This window comes from Centruroides vittatus, unplaced genomic scaffold, assembly GCF_030686945.1.
Source record: "Centruroides vittatus isolate TY-2023 unplaced genomic scaffold, ASM3068694v2 contig_683, whole genome shotgun sequence".
Classification (NCBI taxonomy): domain Eukaryota; kingdom Metazoa; phylum Arthropoda; class Arachnida; order Scorpiones; family Buthidae; genus Centruroides; species Centruroides vittatus.
In genome coordinates this window covers 107,726-120,956 of record NW_027122430.1, presented here as the reverse complement: position 1 = coordinate 120,956, position 13,231 = coordinate 107,726, and the positions used below count along the sequence as shown (strand labels likewise).

At 29.4% G+C, this 13,231-nt stretch overlaps 1 protein-coding gene across 2 annotated transcripts in view; it reads left to right on the top strand.

The window, feature by feature from the left end:
• The window catches only part of LOC136980269 (uncharacterized), a 42,324-nt gene extending 29,568 nt beyond the window's left edge, over positions 1 to 12,756 (top strand). For both annotated transcript variants that reach the window (XM_067276355.1, XM_067276356.1), the window contains 6 exons: positions 3,968 to 4,137; positions 6,409 to 6,484; positions 9,652 to 10,134; positions 10,292 to 10,513; positions 11,886 to 12,027; positions 12,099 to 12,756. In XM_067276355.1, the coding sequence (XP_067132456.1) occupies positions 3,968 to 4,137; positions 6,409 to 6,484; positions 9,652 to 10,134; positions 10,292 to 10,513; positions 11,886 to 12,027; positions 12,099 to 12,721 (1,716 nt within the window). In that variant the 3' untranslated portion in view covers positions 12,722 to 12,756. The remainder of the gene's footprint in view (positions 1 to 3,967; positions 4,138 to 6,408; positions 6,485 to 9,651; positions 10,135 to 10,291; positions 10,514 to 11,885; positions 12,028 to 12,098) is intronic.
• The last annotated feature ends 475 nt before the right edge of the window (positions 12,757 to 13,231 follow it).

The following is a 13,231-nucleotide window of genomic DNA, read 5'->3' as shown; positions in this document are numbered from 1 at the left end:
AGGAATTGTTTTGAGTTGGCTACTTTTGGGTTACTTTTTAGAAAATTTTTGGCTACAAACACTAAAAACATCTGGCAACCTGACCTGTGATGACAGGTGGTCGTTTAATACAGGTAACATATACTTATAAAATAGTCCATGCCAGGAATTTTTGACAGTTTGCGTCTCGCCACCATGACGGTCGACGTACGTAAAGATTAACCGATATTTATTTAAATTAATTAAATCTTTAATGTTATAGGAAGAGGGTAAAATAAGTGTTTTGGTGTGAGATGAATGTATTTGATACTGTTTTAATTACTTTTAATATCAAATTTCCGGACTCAGTATATTTATAAATTTATTAACATAAAAAAATAATTTAATATTATATAAAATAAAGTACACAGCCATTTCTAAACATTAGTGCTGATATGTGCCAAATTTCACAAGTCTGTCCAGCAATTTTATACCAGATCCTGACATCCTGTTGTGCTTTTATTGGTCACATCCATTATGTTTAATATCATATTTTAAAAATTATATAATTAACATTTATAAATATGAAAATTTAAATCAAAAAATGTGTTATAAAACGTGTGCTTATTCTGTTTTAATTTTTAACCATGCCCAGTAGCTTCAATAACTGCATAATGCCAGGTTGTGCAAATTGGACAAGGATACAAAGAGTATGAACTTTTTCTTCATAAACCTGATTATTAAAGACAAAGGAACTGCCGAATTATTTGGCTATAAGCTTGATGTTTCTATTAAAGCAGCCGAGGTAGATAAATCAAGAATAGTAGAAAACAGAAGTACTACAGTTTCAGACGAACTAGAAATCTTTTAGGCTACAGGTGAAAAAACATAATATCCGTTTTTTCTTAAATGCATTATACACTATTCCGCTCACATCAATTGAACCAGAAAGGGCATTCTCGGTAGCAGGACTTTCGTTACTAAAATTAGAATCAAATTGGGTTATCGGAGTATTGATCATCTTTGCTTTTTAAAACCTTATTATAAAACTTTACGATAATAGTTTGTATTGTGTTTTATTTTAAAAAACGAAAATTACCTTATAAGTTAGAAGTTTGATCCAAGTTCATTTTTTTTAATTTTCGACTCAATTCAAAGCATTTTTGTTGTGTGCAGTTTGAAGCAAACTTTAATATATTTTTTCTATTTTTGAAAAATTCTACATGATTGAAAGGTAATGTTTAATATATATCTTACACAGCATTATTATGATTTTGGAGGTTGCAGAACGTATTAAATTACTTTAAAAAACGAAAAATAGTTATACAAAATATCTTGAAATCAAGTGATATATCTTAAAAATAATTAATTCTATCCCAGGAAACAGTTCACTTTTATCTCAGAATCCTGGGACAAGCAAAAGATCAGGAAATGAGAAACCCTAGATCAGTGTTTTCGAACTTTTTTCATTGAGTGGCACTTCTGATCGAAAATTAAAAAATTGTGACACCCTTGCGGCAGATCTATAATCTGAATAAGGGGGGGCAATGGGCCAGATGAATCTTTTGCGAAAACGAATATAATGTGCAACACTGGGGGAAGGAGTTCCCTCCCCGGGAAGAAAAATTTTAAAAATTGACAGTTTGAAGTAGCATTTTAACGCAAAGGTAGGGTTTCTACGTGTTCAAAATGAAAATTTAAGTCCATTGAATTTTATCGAAATACTGACAATGAGTTATCTTGAACTACACGTAAGTAAATTTCCAAGAAAATGCCTAAAGGTACTAAACTTTGCGACACCCCAATTGTGGCGCTGTGGCACCCCGGTTGAAAAACACTGCCCTAGATGCTACAAATCACATGCATGCACTGTATCCATGAGACTGTGTCTGTTTCTTGTTGGTCATCAGCATTGTTACACATACTGCAGTGTTGTTGTAATTCTCATAGCTACCATCAAATTCTTTTTTATTTAAGTTGTGGGTGTGTGTAATCGTGTTAGTTTTTGCCTGGTTTTCTAGTCTAATCCTATTTGATGCTAAAATTTTTCATTAGAGGTTACTTTCCTTATTTTTAATGTATTTCTGTCCTGTCTTCATGAATCGATCTGGCTTCCATAACTGGATTGAAAATTTCATTTTGTATTTCTGTTTCGGTACTTGAAGTTTGCATCGCATTATCATCCAATTTTAGTTGTTGACTGTCTGCATTCAAGTATTACTATTACTTTCTCATTACAGCCGTCTGAGTTATATTCACCATTATTTTTGCCACTACTTATTTCTGTTGTATTTAATTTTTTTTTCAAGTAATGTATGTGTTTACAAATTGTTTTTACATACAATGAATCACTACAGGAACAGCTAAAATAATCTATAGAAATTTTGCGTAAACCACATCTTAGTCGACAGTATAATCTCGGAGAGGTCTTTCTAACAATTACGTAATTGTTTTTAGTAAACTTCCAACATTCATCTTTGTTGAAAAGGAATAATCTTCTCTTAAATTCAAACTTGAACGATGTCGAGAATTTATTGTTCGTATTATTTTGGTCACTTTACGCTTTTCCAATTTATAAATCTGTTCATTGACATATAGTAATCTCCTAATTTAATCAATACATAAATGAGTTCATCCATTTGTATATTTTGCTTTCCCTGCATTGTGTCGTTGCCATGTTTTAATAACCTGTGGAATGATTCCACATACGTGTTTGTGTTAACTAATGAATTTTTCCAATTTCAAGCAGCCCATTCACTATTTCTGTTTGCGTACATAATTGTAAAGTAATCGAAGAACTCTAGCGGATCATTTTGTAAAAATAATGGCATTAACTCGTTAAATTCGCTTTTAGTTTGAGTGTGTAAAAAAGTCGACGCCCATTATAAATTTCTCTTTACTTTTCTTTCTGTACCCTCTCTAAAAGTGCACGATGCCAAGCTCATTCTATGTTCTAAGAGCAAAGAAGTTTCAGTTTTGTGTCCGACAAAAACTTTTTCATATGCAGCGAAGATCCAAGGTGCATCATCTGACATGAAATAATTAGAGGAAACTGCAGATGAAGCTTTTTTAAGCAAAGGAAAAAGTACTTTTAATACGCTTTAGTTTTCTCTGCTATTTAGCACCATAAAATCAAGATACCCTCACCTCATTTGTCTACAACAATAACTGTGATTAATTTGTAATAAGTTGTGTTGGTTATGTTGAATCGACAGAAATGACATCTTTTCAGAATTTCTCATACATTTAGCATTGAAAATTTGTTTGCAATAAAATTATGAAGTCATTCTCTTCAATGTTGAATTTTTCAGAAACTTCTGTCTGAGGTTTGTAAAATAAAATAGATATACGATTCTATGTGTTTTGCAATATTTCTATTATCATTGACACGCTTATGTGCTGCTTGTGACGGCATTGTATTTTGGATATGTTTTTTTGAAACACATGCATGGTCTGCATAATGAATGTGACCAATAGGAGCACGACAGGATCTCTGGCTCTAGTCGCTTGTATATTCTCTCACCTTTTAGAAAACTATGCAAATTTCTTTCTCTAGTCATTTCTTGTCTATTATTGTAAAATAGTTTATGCATGGGCATTAGGGACTTGCACTGATCATCTGTAAATACGAAATAAATATCTTCATTAATTTATATTACATATTTTTTGGAATATATAAATTAGAGTATGTACAGAGGTGACACACTCCTTTCTCATCAATTATTTTCCTACCCTGTCAACAGAGAATAGAAGCTCTGATTTTGGTGGTCGTGAGAGAGTGAATTTTTATTGATGTCAAACTCATTCGTCACATTTAAAGTGTGGTTTTAGATGTCAGGATCTGAATAATTTGCATTATTCAAAAAAATTTATTTAACTAAATCAGATTGTCTAAAATTTTTCTAGACTGGTCAATATTTTTCACTGCTGTTATAAATTTTAAACTATTTCTATTAAGATTGCATTTATTAAAATGCTTAATTTAAATTAAATATTAAAACTTTTTCAGAGAACAATGGATAGGAAACGTGTTCGCAGTCCCACAAACAGTAAGGACGATGATAACCAGAAAAAGAAAAAACTTATTATGGAAGATATTTTAAGTGAACCTGGTATATTTGCCTTTATCCCTCCTGCAATAGAGAGAATGATGCAGAGACAAATTGTTAATGAATATAGGTACTAATTTTTAACAACTGAAAAATTTAATTTTCTGTAATAACTTGTATTGCCACAGTCTAAAAACATTACACAATGTTACAAAATTTCTTGTTTCAAATACAATGGATACATGTTAAATATGATTGCCAAATCAATTATGGTAGCTGTTTTTTACATTCTGTAAATGTGTGTGTCGTTAATCCGAATTAAAAATTAATTTCGGTAGACTGTTGTAACAGCTTTCAGGTTAGGTGGTACTTTTATTGTTATTTTGTGTGCATTTCATATGCATTATTATATTTTAATAATTTATATTAGATAATATTTAAATAATTCTAATAATATTTATATTAGAATTAAAGAGCACGAAGCAGCAATAAGATTAAAATATAATAATTCTCCATGGTTTAGTCATATAAAAAATAGTAATTGTCAGATTGATAGCAACAACATAAAAATACTTCATTCTGAAAAAGATACTTATAAATGTAAATTTAAAGAACATATTGAAATTATGAAAGTTAATAGTAAAAATTTAATTAATATTTCAAATGGTATGCAAATTGATCAACAGTGGTACAATATGATAGAGGGTGTCACGGGAAAAAAGTAACTTATAATGTAGTTGTCATACACTGATGTATTAGTGAATGAATAAAAATGTTATGTTTGTATGTATTCTTTATAATTTGTTAAATAATTTGCTGTTTTGCATGTAAATAATCGGTAAAACTGTTATTGTAGTTACAGTTATTCCAAAATTGTTTTAGAAAATACACTTTTTTTATAAAGATGTACTTACGGAAATTTTATTGGCTTATGTTGAAAAATATAAAAGTCGTATGTATCTTATGTATTATAATTTTGAAATTTTAGTGTTGTTTAATAACTTGTAAAAATATCACTATATTACAGTTACTTTGACTGTTTAAAAGGTGTACCTTTTGTGGATTTAATGGTGGAATTGAAAGAATTTCTTTTCAGTGTTATCTAATATACACCCCGGTTATTAAAAAACAGAACCATAAGTAGCATATAAGTGTAACAAAAATTAGGAAGGCAGTAACACCTTCTTTGGTATGATAGTTTTATGTCAGTAAACATGATCTACATGCGGTAATTAATTATTGTTTTTTAATAACTTTTTAGTATTGCACTGAGGTGGTGCTTAGTAATTAAATAAGCCCGAAATGCATATGAAAAAACAATAAAAGAAGTACCTAACCTGAAAACTGTTGCAATAGTATACCGAAATTAATTTTTAATTTGGATTAAAGAGACATACATTTACAGAAATTAAATACAGGTGGTACTCCTCGGTTTATGACCGAGTTCTGTTCCGACGACTACGTCGTTAAGCGAATTGGTCAATAAGCGAGGAGCTTGCGCCGGGAATAGAGGAACGTTGTAAAATTATACAAATTATGCAACAAACTACAAATTTATTCATAAAAAAGACTATTATAGTACGCTATTAGCCTATTATAGTACTATAAGACTATTATAGTACTATAAGACTATTATAGTACACTTAGTGCACATTTCACTATTCGCCACTGATTGACACTCAAGCTGAGAAACGGGATTTCCCGAATTGCAGGTCGAAACTCGATTTGGTCGTAAGTGCGAGTGGTCGTTAAGCAGATAGGTCATAAAGTGAGGAGTACCTGTATGATTAGTTAAAATATATATCAATATTTTTAACATCATAAAATTATGTTTAAACTGAATATATTCTGATTAATTGCTTTGAGTACAGATTGCCATGATCTGTAAACATTACATGTTTTATTTAAATTTTTTGCTTGGAATAAGGCTCATATTTACCATTATATTTATATTATCATTGTTTTTAATAATGTGTAATAAATTAAAGCAGATATAACTTAGTAATTTTTTGATACTTATCAAAACTTTCACAAGATATGTTTCACATTTGTATAGTGTTGATTTATTTATTAATTTAGAAATAGTAATTATTATTACATCTAATAAAATTATGAAATTTTCTGAGGTTCTCTTATTCGGAGTATGATTATATATAAATGGAGAAAGTATCGCTTTTAGATATAACTACATGTTTTTATGCTAATGGCAATAAGATTATTAGAAACTTATAGACCTTGCTTGTATTTTTGTAGCTAGATAAGTGCCACTTGTAAAAATTAATGTTATTTAAAAATATATATTAAATATTATTGATATGTAATAATAATAAATTTCTTTCACGGAATAGGATAGCAGTTGTCCAGATGACATTCTAAAAGTGTTTTTATATTACATTATTAGGAATGAACCAGGGTCTGAAACGCAAGTGACGTGCAACCAAAGCAGTGATGAGAATTTAGATAATCGTCGTCATAAAGTAATTATTTTTATATTATATAATTGTTTTATCACATTGGAATTAGAAATATTAACTTTTTCCTAATTTTTTAAATCTAGATTATTAGATGCATATTTCAGTACCTCATTTAAAAAACACTAATTATAAAAATATTTTTGAACATTTAATTATATTATTATTGACAAAAGAATCAAGCAAAAAAATATATTTTAACAAGAAATGCATGTTTTGAGTATTTATGCTCTCCAAAATTTATATTTATAGTGTAGAATTTATTCATAAAATATATTTTTCAAAAATTCCTTATTTTGAAACTGTATTTACATTATCTATTTACAATGGAATAACAGGCAAAAACCACATTTCAAAACTATTTCCTCCTATCATTTATATTTACTTATTTCTGCTTTCTATATACAAAGACTAGGATAAGCAGTTTTCCTGCTGTAACTATTCAAAAGAAAGTTCGGGGTGGAGCAAATTTCTAACAGTGATGCAAAATTTTGATCTACACTTCTTTAATTCCTACTGAAAATTATTAATTTTTGTATATATTAAAAACGTTTGTTTTATAGTGGTGATATATTTCATTTTTTTTCACTTTTTGAAGTATTGTATAATAAATGAATTTATTTTTACTAGTCAATGACAAGATAGCATTACATTCAAGTTGCCAATTACTATGAACTAACACTGAAATATATCATAGTATTTTAAAAAGCTTTTAAATTGTTGTTTTAAAATGCATAACAATTACAAGATATCTCACAAATAATATAATAATTTTCATATTATAAAGCAGAGAAACATTAGAAAACTAATACAGACTTTTAGTAATACGATCTAGTATAAGTAAACTTGAAATATTTTATTTGAAATGTTATATTACCTTTATTTATTTATAAACTGTAACCAGTAAGAGAGATTTTTTTAAAATGTTATGTGAAAATAAGAAGGATTTTGGTCATTATGAAGAACATATCAATGCTTAAATGACTATATCTTAAAAGTTAATCATAATTTGGCATAAAACATTGATTTAATGGGTGGAATCACTAATGATGATAGATGGCTAATTGCAGAAATTAGTAAAATAATAAAATTGAACAGAAAGCAAAGCCTATAAAGGTATCTTGACTTTAGTAGATTAGGAGGAGGACAAGCTGTCTAGAATTCTTGAGAATGGTGTGAAAACAATTAATGCAATGCTTTACCACAAACAATATCATTGGTCTGTAAGGTTAGCTTGCCACAAGTGTAAATTTCTTATAAATGTTAAGAATGACATACTGATACAATTTTTGCATTTTTCATCAAACAGCTGCCCTGTGGTGTTGCAAAATGCAAATGTCTTGGCATTTTGATCAAGATCCATATACAGTGGAACCTTGCTTAACGAGCGTAATTCGTTCCAGAGTCTTGCTCGTAATGCGAAACACTTGTTAAGCGAAACAATTTCTCCCATAGAAATTAATGTAAAATACGATAATGCGTTCCATGCCAGAAAAATGCTCAAATGTTTTATGTACTAACGTTTATTGAAAAAAAAAATTGTACCATATCCACTGTTAAGGAGTGTTAGTCATCATCAGGAATGAACCATCCTGGAATGAGAATTCAATTTGCAGAAACAAAAAAAAATCACAGCTAATATGTTTGATAAACACTCCAAACAGTATGCCAAATTCTTGGGTTATGTAAAGCAGGGATGGGCAATCTTTTTCAATGTAAGGGCCGCATTTTAAGACTTTTGAACTGATGCGGGCTGTATACAAGAGAAAGAGAAGAAAAAAATGTTGGTAAATCAGAATTATTTATTCATATGTAATTATAAATTAGCATAGATATACTTAATTTAGCTTCTGGAACAGATGTAAACGTAATATATTGGAAATATTTGGTTAAATACTTGTCACTGCTAGTTTTAAATTAGTTTCGATGTGTCTGTTAGCCGGTTTCTTGTTTTAATTTTTACTAAATTCATGACAGGAAAACTATTTGCATACATAAGTTGTAGAAAATAACATTTTTGCTGCATACTACCTTAAGCTGGGAAATTGATATATTTCTTCACATTTTATGCGTCGCAAACTGCAAAATATATGAATGCGAGCCGCAGGTTGCCCATCTCTGATGTAAAGGCTATAATTAAATATTAGAAATTAATTAATTTGACTGATGTTATGATTCCATCTTATATTAAATTTAATAATTATAAATAGTTAATTTTTAATTCAGGTAAATTTAATTTGGAATCGGTCATTAAATTTAATGACGCAAGAATTTGGCATATAGTTTGGCGTGTTTATTATATAACGGGCTATGGTTGTTGATGTTTATAAGTAATATGTGCGAACACAAGTTTGGAAAAATATGTGATCACGAGCGACACTAAGATGATTGCGGAACAAGTGCTAAACACAGACTGATGGAGCATACTGCATGCGCACAATTCAGGACTTTCCCTCTCCTCATCACTCGTTATGCAAAACATCTCTTGTTAAGCAAGGCAAATTTTTACAATTTGCTTTGCTCGTTATGCCAAATACTCGTTGTGCCAGGTGCTCATTAAGCAAGGTTTCACACAGGCACACACACACACACATATATATATATATATATATGTGTGTATGTGTGTGTTTGAGTTTATGAGCCTTCGTTTGAATGTTTTATACAGGTAAATTCACTAAAAAATACTAAAACACTTTACAATAACATGCATTCATTTAATGTTTTCAAAACAAAAATAAAAGAAAGTTATAATTAATCATTTACTTAGATGAGATTTTTAAATCGAAAGTTCAGTATGGAATCACAAAGAAAATACAAAATCCAAGTTCTACACAAGTTTATTTACATTTTAAATGAAATCAATTTGTATGAAACTGTTGTTTTAATTATATTTATTTAGCCATCTCTAAATGTCATGTAAATTTAATGAAAGATTTTATAATAATGAAATTTTAACATGAAAAGAATAAATGATTACATTTAAAGGAACTAAATAGATACTTACACATGCAGAATGAAAATATAAGGGGTTAAGGAAAATCTATTTGCATGAAACCATTTTCTTATATAATAGTTAATGTGTACTAGACTTTTAAAATTGATTAATTACTAATTAATTAATTTTTTGAATAGTATTAATTTATTAACATTGATTTTATGAAATATTATTTCAGGAAAATTTGTGCTCTCTTGTTTATAATGAAAAGCACAAAAAACAAAAACACAAGAAGGATGATAGAAAAATTTTCAGGAACAGATGTCGAGAGAAATCAGAAAATTTCTCTGATTCTCGTGCTCATAGAAGATATTGGGATCGAGAACAGGTCGAAACAGACAGGAATAATGAATCAAATAGACACGAAAAGAATAGAATTAAAGAGAAAAGGAAAGAATATCGATACAGTGATGACAAATTTGATAGAAGACATATAAACTCTGATAGAACGAGACCAAGAAATTTCAGACCAAACTATAAAAATTACTATGAAAGTAGATACCAGAGAGACTATGTTAGCAGAAGCAGCAGATATACTGGCAGTTATGACAGGAATCAATCACCATCGCGATACAGAGACGAAAGATACAGGAATTTCAGTGATGATGAAAGATTTGATGGGGGGAGGAATTATGCTGATAGACGTGACATGAATGCAAATGTGAGTTTTAATTTTTTTTAAGTTATTTTGTAATTGATTTCATGTGATCGATGTGATAATATTTTCATTAGTAAGATGATATCTATTTATATTACATTTTTAGTTTTTTCTAACTTAAAGGCATTTTCACATTAATAAATTATTCGTTTCTTTACAGAAAATTTCCGAAATAGCAGAAACCACACTTGAAAAAACATCGGAAATAAGTACAATATCGCCACCTGACAGCATTTTAATCACAGATTTGCCAGAAATTATAATGATCTATATATTTGAATACTTGAACGATGGACAATTAGATATATGCAGCCAAGTGTGCACCCAATGGAGAGGTATCGTCGAAAACATAATGTATCGCCGAGTAACAATGATCACAAGGGTAATTATTATAACATTATTTTGTTTATGAAATGTTATGATTATATAATTGCTACAAACACTCCAAATTCCAAAATCGATAAACATAAATAATTTCTAAGTTACAGAATTCAGTTTAGAAAATATTAATTACTGAAATGACGAATTTTAATTTTTGATTTTGTTAGAGTTTCTATGATTTGTGCGTAAAACTGAGTTTTCTCTTTCTGAATTTAAACATTTGTAGATTTCTCAGTCATCAATGGATTCAGTGCTGTGTCTTTCCTCAGAATTCGTTTCTCTACGTGAGGTGTTATTACATTTGTCCACAATGTACCTCAATTTCGTGAATAGCGTAACGGCGTGTAACTTCTAATAGGCAATTTAGACTGTTTTTTCTGAGGATGTTGGGTTTTATGTATTATATGCAAATGTCATAAAAAATATATGATGTGTTTAAGAGCACAAAACCAGAATGAATTTAAACAATCTCTTTAAAAAATACCCGATCTTAATTGTTTAACGTACCTAATAAGAAATCTGAGATAGTGCCATTGTCCAATGTTACATTGTGTTTTTCATATGTTTAATAACTTTTAGAACATAATAACACTTGGTTAATATATGTAAGAACTTTTTTAAAAATTTTTTGTCGGATGGTAAATATTTTCCTTTGTAAATTAAAAGACACAGTCGTTTCTAAAAATTCTTTAGATGATCACCATTTTCTTTTGTTGGACTCTTTTGTTCTAATTGGACTCTTTTGTTTTTTTAAGGAACTTTTTTAACTGGACGGCTAAGTAGCCTCAAAAGAAAGGTCTGGTCGTCAACAGTTGGTTCTAGGACAAGAAAGAAAATGGTGATCATCTAAAGAATTTTTAGAAACGACTGTGTCTTTTAGAACATAAAACACTTGGTTAATATATGTAAGAACTGTTAAGGTAGGACACTGTCAAATGCTTTCCTGTAATCTATTCTTAAGATTTGTATTGTACAATTGTCATAGAATGACGGAATGTACAAGTAATTGTTCTTTGGCCTTCATATAAATTCTACGACAGCCTTTTTTGTTATTTAAAGTTGTAATAATGCTCATTGCTCATTTTGAAAATGTTTAATGAAACGTCGATAATTGACTATTCTTTTCAATTTCGTATTTGTTGCAATCTCAATGTAAAAACTCTTATCAATTAAACAGATTTATTGTATATTTATTTGTACAAAAGTTAGTTTAAAATTTAAAAGGAACTGCAGTGTCTTTTTAGACATTAACTTGAATACATTTATACAAGGTTACTTTTAGAATAATTGAATTGCAGTAAAATAAGTTTTTATTTATTACATTATCTAAATAAATTTACATTTGCTGTAAATATTCTGATTTATTTAAACAGAAAATTCCTCTTGATGTATTAAACTCCGCAATCTACGAATCGGAAAATCTACGTCCCTACGTTGGGTTCGACGACAATTTTCAATACAGTTGGTTTGTTTTAGAATCTGAATCTAAACATACACGTGCTTCTATTTCATATCGTAAGTAGCTGTACTGTGTAAGTTTTAAATTATTTATCAATTGTTAATAACAATCACGTTTTTAATTTCAGGAGGTGCTGACACACAACTTTTATTACCAATAGAAGAAACAACGGAAATAAAAATATCAATGTTTCCAAACATTCCACATTTCAATATTTTTAATTATTCGCTCAAACTCTTTAGATACGAAGTTTTGCTTAAATACAAGTCAGATTTGATAAAGAAAATAAAGAATGTATGCCACAAAAAGAATATACGGGACAAAGAAACTAAATGCATCATGCTTTATAAAGATAATGCACTATGTAACGAAACAAAACATTTCTCAGATTTTTCAGACAACAGAGATGTATACAGACTTACAGTATTTCATGGTGAGAGAGTGAAAGTTTTTCCTGTTTATCTTTATGGAAAAACTGATTATACCACAATTGAAGAAAAATTGGAAAGACTGAAATATTCAGAACTCAGAATGATACAGAAGAGATGTTTCGTGTATATTTTCAATCGTGCGATTAAAGAGAACATTGCTACAGCAACTCAAGCTTTGAGAAAAGTGTTTCCTACAGTGAATCACATTACTTGTAACATTTTACCATACTATTTCTTCCCAAGAGGACTCAGATATTATCATGTAGTCAACGGTAAGATTTCCTGCATTACATTAATGGTTTTCGTGTGGTGGGAATAAATTTGTAAAAATGTATTAAACTGGTTTTGACAGAATTGAGTATTTAATTGTCTTTGCTTGAGAGTATTGTTCTACACCACAGGTTTCAATCCTATCTGCACGTGGGCTACACTGTCGAGCTGACATCAGTTAGGATAAAGTTTATGATAATTCCAATCGTGTCGTAACTCGCGATTCGTAACTTGATTTATAAGTAGCCGGGCTCGTTAAACAATCCAGTGGTGAGGTGGCGTTGGATAATGAGGTATTCGGTTTTCGAGTAATCGACAGACAGACATTATACATAACAATAAAACTTTAATTACACATCTAAAACTAGGTTATATAAGAGATACAAAGGACATGGCGATAAAATACAAATATTAGATCGTTTAATAGTGGTGTGACTATTCTAGTTCTTATGCCGCGTGGGGTGGGTCGAATGTGGAGAGCAGTGTTAGCATGATTTTAAAAAATGTTTTAAAACAAGTATCAGATTTAAAACTTGCTTTTTTTTTGGAAATAAAACAC